The 25,883-nt window shown below is 42.2% G+C and overlaps 1 protein-coding gene across 1 annotated transcript; it reads left to right on the forward strand.

The window, feature by feature from the left end:
* Nucleotides 1–1,413: 1,413 nt before the first annotated feature.
* LOC311132374 (cell adhesion molecule CEACAM20-like) lies at nt 1,414–25,016 on the forward strand. Its single transcript, XM_084165630.1, has 9 exons — nt 1,414–1,535; nt 1,816–2,145; nt 6,801–7,085; nt 7,725–7,991; nt 11,164–11,442; nt 11,720–11,974; nt 12,162–12,282; nt 21,274–21,314; nt 21,883–25,016. Exons 1-8 carry the CDS (start codon nt 1,487–1,489, stop codon nt 21,290–21,292), a joined length of 1,605 nt encoding a protein of 534 aa, XP_084021756.1. The 5' UTR covers nt 1,414–1,486; the 3' UTR covers nt 21,293–21,314; nt 21,883–25,016.
* Nucleotides 25,017–25,883: the final 867 nt, after the last annotated feature.

Here is a 25,883-nt window from a genome sequence, read left to right on the forward strand (position 1 = left end):
CTCTTACCACAGCCACAATCTCGCACAGTATGAGGTCAATACTAATCTGACACAGGATCAGCTAACAGTGTAATACATCCCCGAGCTCACTAGGGTGAGTATGTTATGCTAACCTCTGCCACAGGGTGTCAGTATAGTCAAGGCCTAGAGGCAAACAGGGAAATGCACTCTATATGTAAACGTGTTCTTTATTCACCTGACTGGTTAAAGGGGCAACCGACAGTTAAAACAATAACAAAGCATACTGTTTCAGGAAAAAACTGAGGGATGGGGCTGGAGAAATGTGACCACTCTCAAATTCATAGACAGGCTACGGATGCAAGGACTGACCATCCATGATATCAAAAGTATAGTTTTAACCATGTCTTGAGGCTATACAGTGTTTGTGAACACTTACTTTGTTTACAAACATTGGAGTGAAACAAGCTTGTATTTGGGGTTCTGATGTGGTACGACAGTTTAGATAAGCTCATGAGGCATTTATAAGTTATATTCTTCAAGAATAAATGGGTACATAAATTAATTTTGTCCAAACATGGATGTAGCAACTGCAGATTGCCCCTTTAAGTCACAGGTTATAAGACGTTTCACCAATTGTTAGGTTAGTGTAACGCAACTCATATGAATCTGAAAGATTCCAGTTCCTGCTGTCTCTAGCTGTGGTGTTGGTGATCTGTTACATAGGATGTAGTGCACTGTACTGGCACATCTATACAGGCCATGAGAGACCTCAACGATGTACCGTGTAAAGTAGAATATATACTTTATTTTCCAGACTTTTTCTTTATTTCTGTCTGATATTATGCCTCCAAGACCTAGTCTCGGAAATTCCAGACCTAGAAACATGGTTAATGTGGGAGGCAACCCGTCTGCCTAAAGCGACTATCAAAGACCCAAACATGTTGCCCACTGTACAACTGAACTATCAAGCTGAAACCTTGTCTAGCGTATTCTACTGGGTGTCAGCCCTGTCAAGGCAGATGGCAAATCAACCTTTACCTAAAACAATTACAGTAGACTAGCCTACAAAGTTTTTTAGGGTTTGGGGTGAATATCTTTTGAAATAATGCATGCATTTTTTTTCCTATAAATTTGTCTTAGAAATTGGAAAGCTATAGTAATTCCTACTTTTCGAGCAATACATTGTATTTAGAGTTTCTTAATGGTTGAATTGCTAAACGTACAGCAATAGTAGCCTCTATGAGCGGATATGATGACTTGTCATACATTGTTTGGCTATTTGAAATAACTAGACACGATCCTTTAGTCAATTTGTTCATTCTCAGTGGTACTAATAGTTGGTAGTATGTCAAAATAGAGTGTGGTATGTCAATGGGTATAAATCCATTCAAAAAGGCGGGTTTTCTGATGTTGACACCTTTACTGGGTGTGTACCCTTAAGGGAGTGAGTGTACTCATTCAGTTCGTTAAAGCGACAGGTAGCCCGCATTATTCTCTGTCGCAAGAAGGGTTCCAGATATCTGGAATGGATTTGTTTAATTTGAGGTCGCTTGTCATTTTGCTGTCAGCTGTTGGTAAGATTAATGAATATATTCATTATTGTTAGGTCTACATTTAATAGTGAATACAAAATAGTTTGAGATGTGTTGGCTGGGTTTGTTTTTGTAGCTGCATCTGGAGGTGCATTGACGTTGTACTAGTAGAATGCCTTTTTCAGGCCAATAATAGGCTACCATAACAAACATTATTTATAGCTGTTCGCTAGTCCATTGCATATAGCTTGCTTCTGTCTTGATGTCTATCACACACTTGTATATTGAAGTGAACACCTGCATTCAAACCGGTTTCTCTCAGGTTGCTGCAAGGGGCAGAGCGCACTGCCACCGGGCCCCTTGGAGGGAGTACAGGGAAAGAACATCACGTTCGAAACCATTATCATCCCCACAGATGTGGGCGACTTTATCACAGTATCTTGGAATTTCAACGGACTTGTACCTGTTGTCACTTATGCGCCCAAAGGAGAAACATTTGGCGTTGGTTACGCAGGAAGAGTCTCACTGAATTCATCCACTGGCGTATTGAAGCTGGGACCATTGACTGCAAAAGATAGCGGGGACTATGCAGTGACTTTGGTCACTAGTGCTGCAGTACAGCGCACAGGTACAACGTCGCTCAGAGTTCTAGGTGAGTACAGAAAGTCGTTGATTGCACGTATGCGTAAAACGTTAATTGAATGCGTAAATGACCCGAAGTACCCTACACATTTTGGCATATGTTTGCCAAAATCAACTTTATTGTTATTTACAACCAACTGTTTTCGTCTATTCTATTAATTCCCAAGTAGGCCCTACCTGGATGATAGGTATGCCCCTCTGCACAAATACCTTTTGATGTATAATTGCCTAACAAAGATTATAGGCTCAGGGTCTTATATCCATCTTTAGGGCGTGGCCCTATAGCTTGGAAAAGGAACCTTCTAACCTACTACCACGCTCCAGCTAGCAATATGGGATAGAGTGATGTCACCAGCATGCTACATTTAAGCAATAAGGCCAGAGGGGGTGTGCTATATGGCCAATATACCACGGCTAAGGACTGTTCTTATGCACGACTCAATGCAGAATGCCTGGACACAGCCCTTAGCCGTGGGATATTGGCCATATACAACAAACCCCCGAGGTGCCTTATTACTATTATTAACTGGTTACCAATGTGATTAGAGTAGTAAAAATAAATGTTTTGTCATACCCATTGTATAGGGTCTGACATACCATGGCTGTCAGCCAATCAGCACTCAGGGCTCGAACCGCCCAGTTTATAATTTACATTTTAGTCATTTAGCAAACGCTCTTATCCAGAGCGACTTACAGGAGCAATTCGAGTTAAGTGCTTTGCTCAAGGGCACATCAACAGATTTTTCACCCTAGTGAGCTCGGGGATTCGAATCAGCAACCTTTCAGTTATTGGCCCAACACTCTTAACCGCTAGGCTAACTGCTACAGAGCTAGGCCTATCTTTAGCAGTGCGTGGGTGCGTGGGTGCGTGGGTGCGTGGGTGCGTGGGTGCGTGGTGTCACAAGGCATTTCCTGGATTGATGCTTATCCATGCCAGGATCACAAATGAGTTTTGCCATATCTCAGCTAGACACATATACTATGTGACGCAATTTCTCTTTGTGGGCTATGTCAAATTAAATGGGCAATCAGTACATTTTTTGGACTCATATATTAATGATATGTACCATTGATTCTTGAAGAATACAACTTAGTTTAACTGTTGTTCCCCATCAGAATCGAAAATATAAGCTTGTTGTACTACAATGTTTGTAAACAAAGTAAATGTCAAACACTATATACGCACAAAACATTGTTAAAATTATAGCCCTTGCATCCATAGCTCTGTCTATGAATTTGAGAGTGGTTACATTTCTCCAGCCCCATCCCTCAGCTTTTTACCAAAACGGGGCTGGGGGAATGCTTTGTTATTGATTGCCGCTTTAAGTAATTTGCTTTCTTTTTACATTGCTTAAAAATACAGAGCTTCGTAATGGTATACAGTGAGGGAAAAAAGTATTTGATCCCCTGCTGATTTTGTACGTTTGCCCACTGACAAAGACATGATCAGTCTATAATGTTAATGGTAGGTTTATTTGAACAGTGAGAGACCGAATAACAACAAAAAAATCCAGAAAAACGGATGTCAAAAATGTTATAAATTGATTTGCATTTTAATGAGGGAAATAAGTATTTGACCCCTCTGCAAAACATGACTTAGTACTTGGTGGCAAAACCCTTGTTGGCAATCACAGAGGTCAGATGTTTCTTGTAGTTGGCCACCAGGTTTGCACACATCTCAGGCGGGATTTTGTCCCACTCCTCTTTGCAGATCTTCTCCAAGTCATTAAGGTTTCGAGGCTGACGTTTGGCAACTCGAACCTTCAGCTCCCTCCACAGATTTTCTATGGGATTAAGGTCTGGAGACTGGCTAGGCCACTCCAGGACCTTAATGTGCTTCTTCTTGAGCCACTCCTTTGTTGCCTTGGCCATGTGTTTTGGGTCATTGTCATGCTGGAATACCCATCCACGACCCATTTTCAATGCCCTGGCTGAGGGAAGGAGGTTCTCACCCAAGATTTGACGGTACACGGCCCCGTCCATCGTCCCTTTGATGCGGGGAAGTTGTCCTGTCCCCTTAGCAGAAAAACACCCCCAAAGCATAATGTTTACACCTCCATGTTTGACGGTGGGGATGGTGTTCTTGGGGTCATAGGCAGCATTCCTCCTCCTCCAAACACGGCGAGTTGAGTTGATGCCAAAGAGCTCCATTTTGGTCTCATCTGACCACAACACTTTCACCCAGTTCTCCTCTGAATCATTCAGATGTTCATTGGCAAACTTCAGACGGGCCTGTATATGTGCTTTCTTGAGCAGGGGGACCTTGCGGGCGCTGCAGGATTTCAGTCCTTCACGGCGTAGTGTGTTACTAATTGTTTTCTTGGTGACTATGGTCCCAGCTGCCTTGAGATCATTGACAAGATCCTCCCGTGTAGTTCTGGGCTGATTCCTCACCGTTCTCATGATCATTGCAACTCCACGAGGTGAGATCTTGCATGGAGCCCCAGGCCGAGGGAGATTGACAGTTATTTTGTGTTTCTTCCATTTGCGAATAATCACACCAACTGTTGTCACCTTCTCACCAAGCTGCTTGGCGATGGTCTTGTAGCCCATTCCAGCCTTGTGTAGGTCTACAATCTTGTCCCTGACATCCTTGGAGAGCTCTTTGGTCTTGGCCATGGTGGAGAGTTTGGAATCTAATTGATTGATTGCTTCTGTGGACAGGTGTCTTTTATACAGGTAACAAGCTGAGATTAGGAGCACTCCCTTTAAGAGTGTGCTCCTAATCTCAGCTCGTTAACTGTATAAAAGACACCTGTCCACAGAAGCAATCAATCAATCAGATTCCAAACTCTCCACCATGGCCAAGACCACAGAGCTCTCCAAGGATGTCAGGGACAAGATTGTAGAAAGAAAATCTTTCTACAATCTCTCAACCAGAAATCTTTCTTATTGAGAGGGGGTCAAATACTTATTTCCCTCTAAACTCATTAAAATGCACATCAATTTATAACATTTTTGACATGCGTTTTTCTGGATTTTTTTGTTGTTATTCTGTCTCTCACTGTTCAAATAAACCTACCATTAAAATTATAGACTGATCATTTCTTTGTCAGTGGGCAAACGTACAAAATCAGCAGGGGATCAAATACTTTTTTCCCTCACTGTACCATAAACTACAGTTGGAGAAATCTATGGGAAAGCTATGCTGCTTTAAAAGTTGATAATCTTGTATACCCAGTTTTGAGGTAAAGCCTTTCAAAGTTTTTCACAGTTGTTAGAGAGCTGTTCTTTGTTTACGCCCATTCAGCATTGTTCACACCCTCTTAAGCCTTAGCCCCACCAATCTCTTTAAAGCTGCACTATTTCCTGGTTGCTCAAATTCTAATAGTTTGCCTAATTTCAGTTTATGTGACAAAACAAGCATGTATAACGTAGAGAATCATTGTACTATCTAAATTGCTGCAAAATATGTTTTCCATAACCAAAAATATTTCATTTTCAGCTGTTTGAAGCTGGTGTACAAAACTGAATATAAAAGATGCAAAAACTAAACTTAACGGGAAGATAGAAATAGCGCACATAGAACAGATCTACTGCTTCATAGACTTGCTTTCAATGAGGATGACAAATCTATAACTCACATTTCTATGTGAATTTGGTCAGGTCGCCCAAAAAGTTACATATTGCAGCATTAAGGATTCACATAGGGACAGGTGTCCGTCTACAGACGGTTGGCTGACAACGTCACAAAAATGAAGTTGTGATTCTGAACGGTCAGATAGCTAGCAACAATGACAAGAAGCTGCCATGTGGGGAATCGTAGGTGGCTCATTTCAGATAGTTTTATCTTGTTCTTGATACCATGTGTTGTTTAGAGTTTTTCTTTACTGATTTCATGTCAATCCTAATATGGAAAAAATGTGCTACCTAGCTAACCAACAACTGAAACAATGTATATGAGAGACACCAAGTGTTCATTGTGCAAATGTAATTATGTTTTCAATAAACATTTGTAAACTAAATATAGTTTACATGTTGTCAACAATCTAAGCCAGCCCCATCTGTTTTGCTCCATAGTTGGACACGCGTTGGTTTTGTTGCAGCCTGTGACATGGCAGACCAATCAGAACTCATCCGTTTGCATGTCCAGCTCCTCCATTATTTCAACCAATCATGGCTAGTAGGAAGGTTCCTATCTTTTTCTGTGCTTGTGATTTAACATTTTTATTAGTAGTTACACTTCGCACACTGGTTTGTTATTATGGCACATGAAACTTCACATGTTTCAATAAGGCATAACAATGTAAAAATAAGCATTTTGATGCAAAAATGTTTGTTTTTTACTTTGAAATGCCTCTCCTGTAAAGTAGTAACGTCCGTCATCCGCCCCCGTTCACGTGCTGCGCCACATATTCAAAGCTTGAAGGATGAGTCAGAACTAGGTAACTAGGGAAAAATGTCTTTCAGGTTATGGCAAAGTGTAAAACCACTAAAAGGTCATATACCATTTTATCAGGTCAGATTAGAATGACCCCTGTGTATTTTTGGTCTGTTAAACTGCAGTTTAGTCTATAACATCACAGCCATTGAATGAGCACTTGTCCGGTTCACAACATATTCAGAAAGTCTTTGCTGACAACCTGTTGTTTACTATTCAGGAGTTTAATGCTTTCACCTCATCCACCCATTCACCCTCCTCTACCTCCGCCCTCCCCTCTTCAGAACCGGTCTCCGTCGTGACCATCACGTCCAACCTGAACGAAGCGGTCGAGTTCAACAGCACTGTGGTCTTGACCTGTTCGGCCAAAGGCTCCTTCCTCATGTACAAGTGGCTCAACGGCACCGCCCCGCTGGTCGCCGACGGGAAGCATGTGACCTTGAGTGCAAACTCCACAGTGCTGACCGTGGCTGGAGTGTTCAGGAAGGATCTGGTCGGACCCATCTACTGCACGGCCTTCAACAAACTAGAGAGCGACAACAGTGCCCCCTTCAACCTCACTGTCACCTGTAAGTACATATGTTCTTATAGCCTGGTCTGACATCTGTTTGTGATGTCTCGCCTACTCCTATGGTCATTGTTAGAAAGACAGTACAAACAGATCTGGGACCAGGCTAATATTCTTATCCATTGATTCCACTCACGTCTCTGCCAGGCTATCTGAAAGGTTCAGGTAGAGTTTAGTTTAGAGTCTTAGGAGGCTTTGTGTGACATGGGACACTCCCTGTAGGGGTTTCTACACCCAAACTCCTCTTCTGTTTATGCCATGCCTGTGGTCTGATGGTTATGCTGAAATCACACCAACATTCCTAGCTTCAGTTTGATCAACACTTAGATATGATATTGAGCAGTAGATCAATTATTTTGTGTGCTGGCTTTAGAATAAGTCATGCCAGCCATTTTCTATATTGTAACAGTGAGCGGCTGCAGCCATCCAGCTCAGGCTGGTACAATGCAGGCAACAGGAAAATGCAGTTCAGATAAGATCCACATTTCGTCATAGCCCCTCTGAATAGAACACCTGGGAAGGGATAGACCTCTCGAGGCTTGTTTTCGTTAAGATTTCAATGAACTGCTACATTTTGGTTTGCAGCCTTAGGCCTACATTAAAAACAGCTGAACCTAACTCTTTTCCAAAATATTTGCAGATGGGCCAGAAAACATCGCCATGACAGTCACCCCCACCGCTGAGGTCCAAAAGCAGGGTTCCAACATTACATTGACCTGCTCAGCCCAGTCTAGCCCTGCGGCTGTGCTTCAGTGGATCCACAATGGAGTCCCGCTCAATGTGATTGGCCCCAAGCTGGTACTGGCCAACGTTGTCGAGGCACAGAGTGGAAACTACTCCTGCATGGCCAGCAACGCCAAAACCTTGCGATACCTGGAATCCACCACATCCAAGTTCACTGTAGTAGGTGAGTAGGAGAGGAACCACAAGAGCCAATGAGAAATCAAGGTTTTATACATGGATAGGAAGGGTGCTTTAGTGAATACAAAAGGGAGTCATGTACAGTATACTGGTAGAGAGACCTAGAGGCAAATAGTGCTCTAATGGAATGCAAAATAGTGAAACTGGTTGTTGCATTCAATTAAGCTACAGGATTCTACAGAGGTTCTTGAAGTAACATGTTTTTTAGATGTTACACTCATTACATTTTTTGGGACGTATAGACTGACGTGTTCTTGTTGAACTGTTGTACTAATTGCAAGTTATTACCCTTTCTACATGTAATGGTGAATATTGCCTGGAAAAGGTTTGTTACAGCCAATTAAACACTTTTATAATATAATATAATAATAATAATAATATGCCATTTAGCAGACGCTTTTATCCAAAGCGACTTACAGTCATGCGTGCATACATTTTTTTTTGTGTGTATGGGTGGTCCCGGGGATCGAACCCACTATCTTGGCGTTACAAGCGCCGTGCTCTACCAGCTGAGCTACAGAACAGTTTTAACACAGTTTCTTTATCTGTAAGATAAAGAATTTGCCGTTAGACCTACAGCCCTGTCTCAAAGAGATTGCATCATCCTTATTAAGGTGATACCATGAACAGACAGATTGAAACCTGTTTCCTGGCTTGGCGCCCCGAAGGCATAACACCGAACACTGAATGGATTTCATATGATTTTGAAGCATGCAGTACAAGTTTCAAGCCCAGTGACCTCGTATCATGGCAACTTTGTATGTTCACTCATAGGTTTTTAAAGCTTGTGAAATATGTGCTGCATGCCATACAGTACAAAGAGTGCATGGCCCTTGTGTGTACTGAAACTGTTTACAACGGGAGACAGACAGTCTACCATTTTGTGAGTGACTAAAACCTGCTTAGTTGGGGGATGGTCTTTCAAAATGCCAGGAGTCCTTGAGTCGGGTGTTGTTTTATAGAAGAGAGCTGGGGGATGGGGTGGTGATTGTTGCCCATTTAGCAGTCCTTTCAGTTATTCTATGAATGTTCCCCTGTACTTGGTAAACAGTATTGAATTTAAGTCCAATTATTCCATCATGAATCATAGAGTTACACATTTTACTTTTAATGACTGACTAAAGCTGAGGAAATAGGAATATGCCCCCGAAAATGTTTGCCATCAAGCCTGACACGACAATAATTGGCCAAAGTATTGGTTAGGCAGTTGTGAGTCGCCATTGAGGGCCATTCACTTTGTGTTTAAAATATATTATCTTGGCATTCGTTTTCCAACACTCATTAGTCTGGAAAGGAGATATCAAGATTAACAAGACAGTGGTTTCACATGTTGTCCAAAACAAAAAGGCAAGCTTGGCCTTAGTCCCGCTTAAAAGTGGTCTAGCATGACAGTGAGCATGTTAATTGCATTTTCTATTAATGTAGGTAATTTGGTTTTGCTTGGTTGACAAGTTTTTGGTACATCGGCGCATTCAAAGACTCATTGTAAAATAATAACTTTTTATTTGATGTCACATTTTACGGAAACATGGCCTGATATAAGCTGGACAGTGATGTAGTACAGTGGGGGAAAAAAGTATTTAGTCAGCCACCAATTGTGCAAGTTCTCCCACTTAAAAAGATGAGAGAGGCCTGTAATTTTCATCATAGGTACACGTCAACTATGACAGACAAAATGAGATTTTTTTTTTTTTTGATCATTGTCATGCTGAAAGACCCAGCCACGTTTCATCTTCAATGCCCTTGCTGATGGAAGGAGGTTTTCACTCAAAATCTCACGATACATGGCCCCATTCATTCTTTCCTTTACACGGATCAGTCGTCCTGGTCCCTTTGCAGAAAAACAGCCCCAAAGCATGATGTTTCCACCCCCATGCTTCACAGTAGGTATGGTGTTCTTTGGATGCAACTCAGCATTCTTTGTCCTCCAAACACGACGAGTTGAGTTTTTACCCAAAAGTTCTATTTTGGTTTCATCTGACCATATGACATTCTCCCAATCCTCTTCTGGATCATCCAAATGCACTCTAGTAAACTTCAGACGGGCCTGGACATGTACTGGCTTAAGCAGGGGGACACGTCTGGCACTGCAGGATTTGAGTCCCTGGCGGCGTAGTGTGTTACTGATGGTAGGCTTTGTTACTTTGGTCCCAGCTCTCTGCAGGTCATTCACTAGGTCCCCCCATGTGGTTCTGGGATTTTTGCTCACCGTTCTTGTGATCATTTTGACCCCACAGGGTGAGATCTTGCGTGGAGCCCCAGATCGAGGGAGATTATCAGTGGTCTTGTATGTCTTCCATTTCCTAATAATTGCTCCCACAGTTGATTTCTTCAAACCAAGCTGCTTACCTATTGCAGATTCAGTCTTCCCAGCCTGGTGCAGGTCTACAATTTTGTTTCTGGTGTCCTTTGACAGCTCTTTGGTCTTGGCCATAGTGGAGTTTGGAGTGTGACTGTTTGAGGTTGTGGACAGGTGTCTTTTATACTGATAACAAGTTCAAACAGGTGCCATTAATACAGGTAACGAGTGGAGGACAGAGGAGCCTCTTAAAGAAGAAGTTACAGGTCTGTGAGAGCCAGAAATCTTGCTTGTTTGTAGGTGACCAAATACTTATTTTCCACCATAATTTGCAAATAAATTCATTAAAAATCCTACAATGTGATTTTCTGGATTTTTTCTCCTCAATTTGTCTGTCATAGTTGACGTGTACCTATGATGAAAATTACAGGCCTCTCTCATCTTTTTATGTGGGAGAACTTGCACAATTGGTGGCTGACTAAATACTTTTTTTCCCCACTGTAGCTATCCACTGGGCACAGACGTCAATTCAACGTCTATTCCACGTTGGTTCAACGTAATTTCATTGAAATTACGTGGAAACAACGTTGATTCAACCAGTGTGTGACCAGTGGTTAGATGTAATGTCATTAAGGTATAATGAAAGTACAATGTCTTCTAATTTAGTAGGCATCGTCCAATCCATCCAACTGAAATCGAATGAATAGTTAATTAAGCTTCATATGGTGTTTATGTTCTAAATATTTTGTGGTTATAGTACTCTGAAATCTGGTAGTTGTAAGTGAAACAAGCTGCCTTTCAGAGTGTTATCATCTGGATCTGTGTAAACCCTAACTCCATTTGTCCTCTGTGTTTGTAGAGGCCATATCCGGCACTAAGATCACAGGCCCCAATGGAACGCTTGTCGCAGGTAACAGCACGGCCAACCTGAGCTGCCAGGCAACCGCCGGCACTGCCGACACCCGAGTGTGGCTGAAGAATGGTGTGGCACTGTCTCCTAGCAACAGGGTCATGGTCTCGGCAGACAAGAGCTCGGTCACGATAAAGCCAGTGCAGAAGGAAGACAGTGGGGAGTACCAATGCAAGCTGACGAATGCTGTGAACACAGACTCTGCCAGCCTCAAGATAGTGGTCAACTGTGAGTATAGGCCTCCTGACCTCTTCACTGACCATTAGCACCAATCGCAACCCTGACCCATCAAGGTTGAACAAGTTAACGTTATATTCTACTGTTTACTTTGTTCATAATGTTACAGTATCCAAAAAGAAAAGCTTTGTATTTTACCCAAATCCATGATAAACTGCCTGTATGCTACTGTGTAGTATTATTTAGGTCAGAATGGCCAAATCCAGGTGAATTACAGGTATAAAGCTTAAAGAAAGGAAAAGCTAAAATTCTCCTTTCCATGTCACAGTTGGTCCTGAGACTGTGTCCGTGAAGGGGGAAAGTGTCGTAAAGGTGAAAGAACCTGTCACGCTGAAGTGTGCCGCAGTCTCTCTCCCTGCTGCCACCTACATCTGGAAATTCAATGGGACGCTGACCGGTGTGACGACAGCCGAGTACATAATTGAAGCCGCTGTGTACAAGGACAATGGAATTTACACCTGTGAAGCCAGCAACACCGTCACCGGGCTGAGCACTGCCGTTGCCCACAAGCTGTTCGTCAAAGGTTTGCTTGTGGAGGCTATACGAGTATTCTACCATTTGGCACCATGGTTCATAGGATGTCTTCTCACCCTAACTGTTGTAGGGATCTTCTACTTATAAAAACTGTCCACGTCAATCTCATATGAAGCTGTTGCAGTACTTTGAGATGTTCTGATGATAAATTATTGATTGTTCTTGTGCTTCCGCAGAGGAGGGAACACCGGATGATGGTCTGACAGGTGGGCAGATCGCTGGGATCGTCATCGGCGTGCTTATCGCCCTAGTGCTCATCATCGTAGTAGTCAGATACATGAGAAAGAAAAAAACACCGTGAGTTTTCTTGGTTTTACTTTTGATCCACTTATGCAATTCTATGGAAGCCGGTATGGTTCCCTTTGCAGACACAGCGGGTGTGTGTAATGATACACGATATGTCATCGTCTCTAAATGCCCTTCCTGTGAATCTCCAGTCCTCGCTTCATTTCTCTCATTCTTTGGCATCCTAGAACTTGTACGCCCGGTTGTTACCAAGTACAGTGTCTTTACTCAATTCATAGCATCCAAACTCTCTGCACTTCCAAAGCCCTGTTTCAGCAAACTCTTTGTAGCTTTTCATGTGCATCAACACAGATAAATGTACTGATTGTATTGGACATAGAGCAAAGAACACAGTTTAGTTAAAGCAGACACTGGCTGACATGCCTCGTACATTCCAGCATTTGGCAATCGAAATCAATAAAAAACACCCCTTTTGAGTCATGGAAGTTCTGAACAAACCAGAAAGGGAGAAATATACCACAGGTTTCCTTGCTCATGATTTTGCATCAAAACCCTTTTTCTCATTGGAACTCCAGCTTGTTGTAGTACACGTTCATGTTTTCATTCCCCCCTAATAAGAGTGTTGTCAGGCAGAGCAGTAGTGCTGAGCGATTCGTGCTTTTTGTTCGGTTTCGGTTCAATTATTAAAAAATAATCACTGTTTTCGATTATGTTTTTAAACATTAAATGCACTATGCATTATGTGAGTTGAATGCTGTAACAACACAGAATAAAACAATTAATAAAAGTCCCATGATGGTAGTGACTGCCCATTACTGCTTATCACTTATTAACCATCACATTACTTTACTTTAATAAAATATTTCAGTTGTTGTGTATATTACATTTGTTTTTTTGATGACTTTATTATTTCATTCCAAGTCATCATCTCATCTCTATAGAGCTACTGCCTATGCTGTCTGACAAAATCCCTATTTTAGTAGATCTTCAAAGTAAATAAGGCATACTTTTATGACTGCTGAATACAAACTATCAATCACTTAGATCATGTATTTTCAGGTACAGATACGTCGCAATGGATTATGGCCATTGTAGTTAATTACCACGTTTGCTGCCCTAAACTATGTAGAATTTTGTCCTGTTGGAAACTACAATTCCTTACTACATCGCACAGTTCGGCTTGATCTGATTGATCTCTTGAGAAACTACACAATGTGCGCATTGAGCTCACAGAAAAAAATAGAAGGAGATGGAATTTAAATAATTGAACCGATATTGGTCAATTAGTTGTTTAAAAACCGAAAAATAACCAACATTTCAGTTAATCGCTCAGCACTACAGAGCAGACAAAAAAGTAACCTGACGTGACAGAGGTCACTGGAGGTCAAGCTTACCTGGAGAGCATGGTCTACCACCACCGCTCCAAGGCTCAGAGTTTGTCTCCCTGCTCCTCATTGTCATCATCTGCCAACCTTGAAATGGATGTTTGAGGATATTGTTCCTTGACGGCGTTCGCACTCCTGGATGTCTTAGACAGGAAAATGTTTGTCTCCATTGACAAAAAATGTCAGGTTTGGATCAATGGCAGGCAATTTTTGTAAGGTTGTCAGTGGAAAAACAGGAAAAACAGTGGGGGAAAAAAGTATTTAGTCAGCCACCAATTGTGCAAGTTCTCCCACTTAAAAAGATGAGAGAGGCCTGTAATTTTCATCATAGGTACACGTCAACTATGACAGACAAAATGAGGGAAAAAAATCCAGAAAATCACATTGTAGGATTTTTTATGAATTTATTTGCAAATTATGGTGGAAAATAAGTATTTGGTCAATAACAAAAGTTACTCAATACTTTGTTATATACCCTTTGTTGGCAATGACACAGGTCAAACGTTTTCTGTAAGTCTTCACAAGGTTTTCACACACTGTTGCTGGTATTTTGGCCCATTCCTCCATGCAGATCTCCTCTAGAGCAGTGATGTTTTGGGGCTATCGCTGGGCAACACAGACTTTTATCTCCCTCCAAAGATTTTCTATGGGGTTGAGATCTGGAGACTGGCTAGGCCACTCCAGGACCTTGAAATGCTTCTTACGAAGCCACTCCTTCGTTGCCCGGGCGGTGTGTTTGGGATCATTGTCATGTTGAAAGACCCAGCCACGTTTCATCTTCAATGCCCTTGCTGATGGAAGGAGGTTTTCACTCAAAATCTCACGATACATGGCCCCATTCATTCTTTCCTTTACACGGATCAGTCGTCCTGGTCCCTTTGCAGAAAAACAGCCCCAAAGCATGATGTTTCCACCCCCATGCTTCACAGTAGGTATAGTGTTCTTTGGATGCAACTCAGCATTCTTTGTCCTCCAAGCACTCTAGCAATCTTCAGACGGGCCTGGACATGTACTGGCTTAAGCAGGGGGACACGTCTGGCACTGCAGGATTTGAGTCCCTGGCGGCGTAGTGTGTTACTGATGGTAGGCTTTGTTACTTTGGTCCCAGCTCTCTGCAGGTCATTCACTAGGTCCCCCTGTGTGGTTCTGGGATTTTTGCTCACCGTTCTTGTGATCATTTTGACCCCACGGGGTGAGATCTTGCGTGGAGCCCCAGATCGAGGGAGATTATCAGTGGTCTTGTATGTTTTCCATTTCCTAATAATTGCTCCCACAGTTGATTTCTTCAAACCAAGCTGCTTACCTATTGCAGATTCAGTCTTCCCAGCCTGGTGCAGGTCTACAATTTTGTTTCTGGTGTCCTTTGACAGCTCTTTGGTCTTGGCCATAGTGGAGTTTGGAGTGTGACTGTTTGAAGTTGTGAACAGGTGTCTTTTATACTGATAACAAGTTCAAACAGGTGCCATTAATACAGGTAACGAGTGGAGGACAGAGGAGCCTCTTTAAGAAGAAGTTACAGGTCTGTGAGAGCCAGAAATCTTGCTTGTTTGTAGGTGACCAAATACTTATTTTCCACCATAATTTGCAAATAAATTCATTAAAAATCCTACAATGTGATTTTCTGGAGAAAAAAAATCTCAATTTGTCTGTCATAGTTGACAAGTACCTATGATGAAAATTACAGGCCTCTCTCATCTTTTAAGTGGGAGAACTTGCTCAATTGGTGGCTGACTAAATACTTTTTTCCCCCACTGTATATAAGTGAAGTTGAACTATTATATTGCTCACTTAATTTTTCACATTTACCTTGCAGATTTCCAGAGCGTGCCTGCAAATACATTCCTTGAAATAGTTGTTGTTTCATTAGTAGCATTAAGTACATCAGCTTGTGTTTGTGGCAGTAGAAAATAAAGAATAGAGGTGTATGTAAAGGTTAAAAACAAGGAAAGGGAAATAAAGCTACATGGATTTCTGATGCAAATGTGAGCCCAACCGCCTTCATCCAGACAGGAAGATAAGCCTCCAGATAACCAACCAGCATAGCAAGCATTTTTATCCTCTTGCTCTGTTTCACCAAAAGTGCAGACTTCCTACCGGAGAACTAACAAGCTGACACAAAGCAAAAGATAAAAAAGCAAGAGATAAAAAAGTTTGCCATGTTGACAGCCAGTGAACAAGGGGAATGCAGTATGTTGTTGAAAGCAGATACCTGGTTGGTTAGGTTTAGACCACCTTGTGTGCACAACTGGGTTCACACACAGCTGCACACTTGTTTAATTGGGAGAGGAACTGGCGGGTGCAAAGACCCAAACACAGATACTGTTTCCTGATTAGTGTGATTTGTGACTGGCAAGTGGGTGCACAGTAGGCCCCTATGTAAGATGAGGATTAGCGATTACAGGTGCCAATAGTGTAGGTTTCTGGTAAAGGTCACTGTCTTTATAGTGAGCAGAGTTTTTTCTACCGGTAGAGGATATAGATGTCTGTCTCAGGTTTTTCAATTTGCTTAACTATGTTCTCATATACGTTACTGGACACTTTTTCAAAGTATCCAAGACTGATTTAAGCAACTAAGATATGATTCTGTTGATATTGGCTAGAGCAATACCATGACAACATGTATACAGTAGATACGTGTTATAGGTCACAGATAAACCACTTCCAAAGATGTGTGTGTGTTTATCCTGGCTCTCTCTATTCATTCTGCCCGGCCTTGTCAGCCTGGATCAACGCTGTGGGTTTCAGTATTTTGAAAACAGTCGGCCCACATTCCAACACTCTCTAGCCTCACACTCAGGAGCGGAAGATTCCATCTCAACAGTGGGGTCCGCCTCTTTTCGCTCCTCTCTGAATCCCCTTTAAGATAACAAGCTGTCGGGGCCTGGTGCCCTCGAGCAGTGGAACGGACCCTTCCAGCTGAACTTAAGCCCCTCTCCTCATTTCTGATGGACTAGAGAGGTGGACATAGATGGAGTCAGTGGAACAATGATTAGGTAAGGGGAAGCTATGCTCCTCTTCATCGTCGTCAATGGGAAATTCCTCCTTCCCAGGGTAGTCACTGGGGATAGGCTGAGTTGAGAGTATGGTTGGAATGTCACCGTCGTGTCTGCACAGGTCTCTCTCTCTCTCTCTTTCAGTCCATCTCCCTCTTCTTCTCGCCTCATCTGTCTTTTGCTGTCTGTCACTCTTTCTAACATTCATACTCTACATTCCCCTCTTCCACTTGGTTCCCTCTTTATGTCATAGTGGCAGGTAAGCGAGGACAGTTTCTTCCATACGGTTTCTCCTGAGGGCCATTCCTCACGGACATATTCATATTTTGTGAAGACATGCCGTAATTCAGCCATAGTACTTGTACACGGGCACACCTGCAGGATCAAAGTGAAAACTGCCAAGTACTCGTAGTTGATATTGTAGTTATTGAGTCATCCTCTTCCTGTGTTGTCTACTGTTCTTATCAATGGCTCAAAACAAGGTTAAATGTTCAGATGCTTTCTGAGATGAGATCCCAGCATTAAAAAGGTTACAGTATCTACCAACACTGCTCGTGTTCGTCAGGGCATTAGGGTCTGTTCATTAACCCTTCACACTCGTGGGAATTGGCCTATATGGATAGAGTGAAATAGAAATGTTTCTTACAGAAGGAATATGAAAAGCATAACCATGGTAGCAATTAAAATGAAATAGTTTGGAGAGTGGGAAAATTATTCAACTAAAGGTGAGGACAAGACAGTTAATCTGACACAAGATTGAATCCAAACATTACACTGTTGATTTTATGTGCGTTTTACATTAACTGTACTTTTCGCCACATTTGTTGTTAACGAAATCCAAAAATACTCTGGATACATTCAGTAACATGATAAGAATATTAGTGGGAAAAATTTGGTGTAGGTGCAACACAAGACAAAAAATGAAAATTGTTTGAGTGAAAGGTCTAACTGGTGTCTCCAAGTGGCCACACACCTCTCCAAAGTGTGCACAGTTCCTAAGTAATTTCAATGCACTTTTATGACTCAAAGAAGAGTCTTCAACGATATTGCCCTACCAATCAAAAGAGCAGTAACTGCTCATAGAGTGAAACTGAGAAGAATGACTTCAAAGTTGTTTTATTGTCCAGCCAAATTAATTGTTGGCAGATCATTGGAGATGTGGTTATCTGTTGTCTTACTATGAGGTAATTTTTTATTAATATTGTACCCTGACATGACCTTTGACTGCAATTACTCCCTTCTTGCTTGGTACACCCACTGGAATATGTTTCCATTACGATTTTTATTTTACACAAACTTGTGTTAATATAATTATTTGTATTTATTTTGTGGCTGTCAGTGTCATATAGTTTGATACTTGTATCAGCAAAGAACAATACATAATATCAAGGTCAACCATTGACACTGCAGCCCAAAGCTCAGTGAAACAAGGTAAAAGACAGTAACTGATGTGAGTGATGGCAGTTACTGTAAACATGACCCCCATTTTCTCCATAACACAACGGAGGCAGAATATGATATTTGTCCACGTGATAAAGCATGTATTTAATGTATAACAAATGTCAATAACTCATTTTTGACCAAATGTGCAGTTACTGCTCTTTTGCTTGGTAAGGCAGTATAAGGTGCTATTTTGATTACTCCTAGCTGTGCTGTTGAGGAACAAGAGTAAACAGACTTGTAGTTGTTTTGTTTGGAACACAGCCCTGCATCCCCGCCATCACACAATTACTGTTGTTGTTTACACATTCCAAAAACAGTCCATTATAAATCACAATCTGGTCAGGTGGTGTGACGAGTACTGAGTATACGAAGAGGCAGGACGCAGACGCAGGAATAAACAAGGTCAAGGTTTACTTAACAATGAGAAAGAGAAATAACAAAGATAGAGTAAACGATCACACACAACATCATCCAGAACAGTCCAGGGCGGTGATGATGAGGTGCAGGTGCGCTGGAGGTGATTAGGGTGCGTTGGGTTTCCATTCCGGTGTTGCCGAGATGGCTCAGACCGGTGGCTCAGTAACCGGCGAATCAGAGCGCCAGAGGGGAGCAACAGGAGGAGATGTGAAAGGTGGGCATCATTTCAAAGCGTGTTCAATTGCCAACATGGCTAGCTAAGTTACAAAATACAATTTTACAGTGTTAGGCTTTCACAAGAAAATTCAGAGAAGCAGTTCGTAATTTTGGTAGGCATAGAATAGAGCCACGAGTGCATTCAGATGCGTGTTCCCCGCCAAATTTCTTCAAAATACGACAAACATAGGCCCATTCTGTTCAGAACAACCCAGGGTATGACGCCATGTCATCTTGTAACTGTACATTAAGCATTGTGATCATGAACGTTGACGATGTACATTGAGTATAGAAAACATTAAGAAAGGCCTCCCGAGCGGGCAGCGGTCTAAGGCACTGAATCGCAGTGCCTGAGGCGTCACTACAGACCTGGATTCGATCCCAGGCTGTGTCACAACCATCCGTGACCAGGAGTCCCATAGGGCAGCGTACAATTGGTCCAGCGTCGTCCGGGTTAGAGGAGGGTTTGGCCGGGGGGGCTTTACTTGGCTCATCGTGCTCTAGCGACTCCTTGTGGCGGGCCGGGTGAATGGGCAAGACAAAATATTTAAGTGCCTTTGAACGGGGTATGGTAGTAGGTGCCAGGCACACCGGTTTGTGTCAAGAACTGCAACGCTGCTGGGTTTTTCACGCTCAACAGTTTCCCATCTGTATTAAGAGTGGTCCACCACCCAAAGGACATCCAGCCAACTTGACAAAACTGTGGAAAGCATTGAAGTCAACATGGGTCAGCATCCCTGTAGAACGATTTGACACCTTGTAGAGTCCATGCCCTGACGAATTGAGGCTGTTCTGAGGGCTAAAGGGGGGTTGCAACTCAATATCAGGAAGGTGTTCCTAATGTTTGGTACACTCAGTGTCTATTACATGAGTTTTATGATTTGGAAATGTGAAGTATGAAAAAAAAATGAAAAAAAGAATGGATGCACTCACTAACTGTAAGTCGCTCTGGATAAGAGCGTCTGCTAAATGACTAAAATGTAAATGTAAAATGTAAGTGCACATTTGGACTCACAGGTGTTTGGATTGCTTGTATGACATCAAAGCGGTATTTATTATAATCCTCAACATCTCATCTTTCAAAATACATAGAGTCCTCTTTATTTAGAACATTTCCCTCACTCAGACAATAAAACATTTGAAAAAGTTGCCCAATTAGCAGGAGGGATGGGGGAAACATTTTGTCGCTCGTGGTGCTCAAGTTCAGAACCTCTGTCAGTCAAAACCAATACTGCGCAGTGAAGCAACCTTGAGCTCTGATGTCATGTACACAGTTTATTAGGTACACCACCCAGTTCACAAAAATGGTTTGCTTCTACAGACAGTGAGTCACGTGGCCGTGGCTTGCTATATAAAGCAGGCAGACAGGCATCGAGGCATTCATTTACTGTTCGATAGAACGTTAGCATGGGCAAAACGAGTGACCTAAGCGACTTTGAGCGTGGTATGATCGTCAGTGCCAGGCGGACCGGATCCAGTATCTCAGAAACGGCCGCCCTGCTGGGCTTTTCACGCACGATAGTGTCTAGGGTTTACCGAGAATGGTGCGACAAACAAAAACCATCCAGTCAGCGGCAGTCCTGTGGGCGAAAACAGCTCATTGAATCATGCAAGCTAACAGGAGGGCCACAAACAAAAATAACGGTGCAGTACAACAGTAGTGTGTAGAACGGCATCTTGGAATGCACAACTCGTCGATCCTTGTCACAGATAGGCTATTGCAGCAGACGACCACTACGGGTTCCACTCCTATCAGCTAAAAACGGTTCCAGTGGGCACGTGATCACCAACATTGGACAATTGAGGAGTGGAAAAACATTGCCTGGTCCGATAAATCCCGGTTCCTGTTGCGTCATGCTGATGGCAGAGTCAGGATTTGGCGTAAGCAGCATGAGTCCATGGCCCCATCCTGCCTGGTGTCAACGGTACAGGCTGGTGGCGGTGGTGTGGGGAATGTTTTCCTGGCCCACGTTAGGTCCCTTACATTTATTTTACATTTTAGTCATTTAGCAGACGCTCTTATCCAGAGCGACTTACAGTTAGTGAGTGCATACATTTTCATACTGGCCCCCGTGGGAATCGAACCCACAACCCTGGCGTTGCAAGCGCCATGCTCTACCAACTGAGCTACACAGGGCCCTTGATACCAATTGAGCAACGTTTCCATGCCCCAAAGAATTCAGGCTGTTCTGGAGGCAAAGGGGGTTCCGACCCGGTACTAGATGGGTGTACCTAATAAACTGTCCACTGTGTGTATAGCATGTTACTGTACAGCCACTGCGTTCCAATTTAGGCGCTTATCAGTGTCCAAATCTGCCATTTTCAACCCATATACAGAGTACAAGTGTATAGAGATACCTATGGGCATTCCATCAAAGAAATGAGGAGACACAATTCCTTTGAAATGATAGCTGCCTGCTTTATATGTGTTGCTGTCATGTGGGTATATGACCTAAAATCAAATCATTCAGGATGTCAAAGCAAAGTTATCATCCCCACAACAGTGAGGCGTCTTGTTTCCTCAAATCCCTTCAAGGTGAGGTCATCATTCCACTAATCGCCACCATTTTCTTTACGTTCTGTTTCAGGATCGAGTCACCATACTAGAAGAGTGCCCCGAGGAAAGCTGGTAAGCCGCTATTTGATAATTCCATATTATCCTCAAGCTGTTTGCGTTCCCTTGTCAGGCGACGCAAGCTAGCATTATCCTCTTTTGTAACAGCAATTATCAAGGCTGTCTCCAGAGCCTGGGACAAACATATCCTTGTTGATGACATTCTTATTGCATTGCGTTTGAGGTTATAGCTACCATTCTATGGTGCCACTCCCTATCACACAAGTCTGACCTGAAAGGCCTCTGCCTTTTCAGATAAGAATGTTGACTTTATACGTAGGGAGTGAGTACCAAGCCTGGCACCAAGTCCGAGTCTGGCATAACTACAGTAAATCTGTGTGTCCGTCTTTTGTCTGAATGAAGTAAGGTCCTCATTTGTGCTATTAGCATTTTGGGAGTTGAAATAGAACAAAAGCCAGTAGATACTGTATAGTCTAACTATTGCCAATGTTCACCTAAAAGGTGAAAAACGTTCAGATGAGGGATGATGAAAAAAAGTAATTTAACTTCAGAAGTTATTTGTTATTACAGTGTTCTTAGTGGGAAACTATAAGTCATGTGACCCCTTTCTTCTTCCCCACAGGAGCCATCAGCCCAAATAATCAGCCAATTATTCCCCTCAAGACCCATTTACATTTGAGTCATTTAGCAGACGCTCTTATCCAGAGCGACTTGCCGTTAGTGAGTGCATACATTTTCATACTGGCCCCCGTGGAAATCGAACCCACAAGCCTGGCGTTGCAAACGCCATGCTCTACCATCTGAGCTACACAGGACCTCCATCTCTGCAGTCGGGAAGACCAATCAGGTGGAAACCTCCCCCAGGTCGGTCCAGCCATACAAACTTTTCATCACAAAGCCCACATAACCACAGGGGTCACAACATCCCTCCCTAACTCTCACACATCAGAGGAGCTGGTCATCTCCTTTGAAAATGGTGGTGTGTCTGGGACTCTGGGTCCTTGTGCTTGGATTGGACACATCTATCCCATCTAACATCTATCTGTCTGTATGGACTTATTTTCCTTCACACACCTTCCCTCCTCTCCATCCAGGCCACTGGCTAAGGTAAACAGCTTCTAACACTCCCTGGGATGCTGACTCTTCCTCCTTCGCAAAACAGAGGAATGTCATCACTTACATCAATTTCTCCACATATTCCTTAAGAAATGAAACACATAGACTTGAGCGATGGTGATGCCCTGTCCGTCACGAGTTATCCTTTCAGCTTTGAGAAACTGGAGGAGGATTTAGTGGTGCAATACATTGGAGTCCCACAGGGAATGTAGAGGATTGTAGGGCTTAGTCACTTGGTCACTCCTCACTGATCACAACATCAAGGCGAATGGGCAAATATCGTCTTCAACTTTCAAACACCTGATGGACACAGGTTCGTAAATCTGACGTTACCACAGCCGGGTCTCTGCTTGATCCCAAGGATAGCTCTTTTTATTTGTATTTTTTTGTTTACCTCTGCAAGATCTGCTTGTAAGAGGTTCATGTCAAAACACCAACGACAAGATCCAACACGCAGCAAATGTTAGGGGGAGAAAAAAAAGGTATAAATATTTTTGTGGGCAAAGACATTCTTTGGTTTTGGAGGGAAAATGTGTGTGAGTCAGGGTTGTACTACTGAGTTTCGTTATTTGCTGTATTCCACTTTTCAAATGGATCTATCGTTGAAATTTGAATATTGTTTGTATTATTTTGGCTTTTGTAGTATAAACCAAAAAAATACAAAAAGTATGTTTTTAGGACCATGAATTAACAAGTGCCATTTTATGTTAACTGTAACACAACCCCTTTTTACCTGCTTCTTAGCTTTGTGAGAATTTACGTCCTTGTTTTTAGTCAGTAGTATTTATGTTTTTGAAACCTCAGATGAATACATTGAGCTGATGATGTGATAATGAGTAGTTTGCTGTCAAACAATGAGTTGTTTGACAGCACACACAGGTTAAATTAGAACACACAGTACTATGGGTTGAGTTCTTTATCTGTTGAGTTTTCTCCCGCACTTTAATGTCGATGGGGGGTTTTGCGTGGCATGAACAGTACAGGGCAGTTACTCTTGTAGGCCTGGTAATGTTAATGCCACTTGGCCGTGGAAGGGGTTTACTCTTGTGGTTTGACCTACTCTGTTAAACCATGCAATTCTATACAGCATTGGTCTATTCAAACAGAAAGACAGACACATAAAGACAGATACACAGACAACAGAACTTGAACACAGTAACCAAATAGATACATCGGTCAAAATTGGTCTAACCACTGCATTTTATATTGTCATATGGCTCATTAGTTGTCAAAGAGATCTAAATAAGAAACTTGATTCACTGAGGATGAATGACATTGTCGCGTTTTTGTCTAGTTGGTCTAATTCTTGAAGATGAAATTAACAACTTTACCTGAACTGTTTTTTACTGTATCTGAGCATTTTTATTAAAGGGATAGACCAGCTCAAATGAAAAATGGCACATCAATAAACTGCTCCCTTTGTAAATATGATTTACTTGATGTAAATGTGAACTGTAATGAACATTTTTAGGCTCGACATTCTGTCATCTATTTGGGGTTTCTTGCTCAATCTTAATTTGAATATTTCAAATGTCATAAACTTTCTCAGGTTGTTTACAAAAAGGCGTATTATTCTTTAACTACTGAACTGCCTATATTCATTAATCATTTTCTCTTTGTATAGACACACCTCTGATGTTTGTTTTATTTATTATTCTGTTGCTACTGCCATTTGCTTTTGTTACAGTCTGGTTTATTTTCAAATTGAACTTGACTTCCTGTGTCTAGCTAGCCAACCCCAGTCTCTGTATTTCACTGTTCTCTCGCTCTCTCTCTCTCTCTCTCTCTCCCTCCACGCTCCCTCTCTCCCTCTCTCTCTCTCTCTCTCTCTCTATCTCCCCGCTCTCCCCCCTCTCTCTCTCTCCTATTTGTTCCTGGGATTTGGAATGACAGAACATAAAGGCAGACCAACGGTTCATTTTTTAAATCCTATGTGTTGACTCTTTACTGGTGAGAGGATTTCTGTCTTGCTGCAGTTGGTGTGTGTGTGTGTGTGTTTGTGTGTGTGTGTGTGTGTGTGTGTGTGTGTGTGTGTGTGTGTGTGTGTGTGTGTGTGTGTGTGTGTGTGTGTGTGTGTGTGTGTGTGTGTGTGTATGCAATAGTGTTCTCCTCTCCTGCCCCACCAGTCTCCCTGTTTCTTCACAGGTATACCTCAGAAAGAAAGAAAGAAAGAAAGAATGTAAAGACCGGCTTAAACAACACAGAGACAAAGAAACCCTGCGGTGGCAGGTTGTGTGCTCAGGGTGGGAAACCGACACCCTGAGCACAGGGGTGGGTTAATTAAAGCATCCATATTTTATCCGAACCATAATGGACTGGATTTGAAACCACACATTTACATTTGAACTGGATTTGATCCTCTTGTAAACACATTCATATAAAATGAGCTAACCTGTCTAAATAAGGTAGTCTACTGTTGAGTACAATTGGAAGGAGAATATGAATGCGCGGGTGAACAAACACTACAAGGTGCAGGAGGTGCTTGGTAGTGACCAGGCTATCAAGTTCATTTTCCTTGAGTCAACAATGGCTTTTTTTTTTTTTTTTTTACTGTTGGTCTGGTTGGGTGTTAAAACAATGGTACAATTGTGTAACACTGTACTTGAATTTAAAAGAAAACTCAATAAAATGTACGTGTACAAAAATATCCCTGGATCCCTTTTATGTCTTATAAGATTTCAACACATCTAGGATCTCAAGCTTTTTGTTGTCAGTGTTTTAGGTTTCTTGGGTCACAAGTGTTTTGCTTGTCAAACAACAGTGTGTAGTAAGGCATGAAATCATCTTCTGAATGTAGAATGTTTTTGAGCAATTATCTTGAAAATTAAAGTCAAGAGGAGTTTGTATAATTTTTTAATAACTTAATTGTAACATGTAACATTGAGTTTTGGTTGAAATGTACTTTCAATAACACTGTCACTGTCAGGAAGGTGTGCCTGCATAGGACATATTAGCTCATAAATAAGTATTCTTGGCAGATCGAGTGAGTGTGTGTCTCACCTGTGAACAGTGTAGGCTAAAGAATAGGCCACAGTCACAAATGAGGACTTTCAGGTTTAGCTCATTATGCAATTGGGACAGAGAGCTCTTGTCTGAGGCAGCCTTGAGAAAGAAAATGGGAGGTTTCGGTACTGTGACTGTAACTCACCAACCTGACTTTCTGCAGATCAGGGCTGTCATTACCCTAGCCTGTAATCATGCTCAGACCGGCCAACGTGTGTCTCAGTTGTTTTTGCAGTAGGCACATTAAAATGGCAGTAACCTGAGTCCACATGTATGCAACTTCACATTGTTCCTTGTGAAAATGTTCTCCTTTTTTCTTTTTACAAAGTAGCTTTCAGGTTTGCTTGTTTGTGTGCTTGTTTTCATTGACCAAAGAATTGAGAAAAAGTGAGGAAATCAGTTTTGAACTAAATGTAATGTTATATGTGGAAATAACTTGTGTGGTCAATGATATTTTGTGATGGAATATGTGAGTCATCATGACCTTTAGCATGAGAGCATCAG

The sequence above is a fragment of the Coregonus lavaretus genome, assembly GCF_964263955.1.
Source record: "Coregonus lavaretus genome assembly, chromosome: 7".
Taxonomy (NCBI): Eukaryota; Metazoa; Chordata; class Actinopteri; order Salmoniformes; family Salmonidae; genus Coregonus; species Coregonus lavaretus.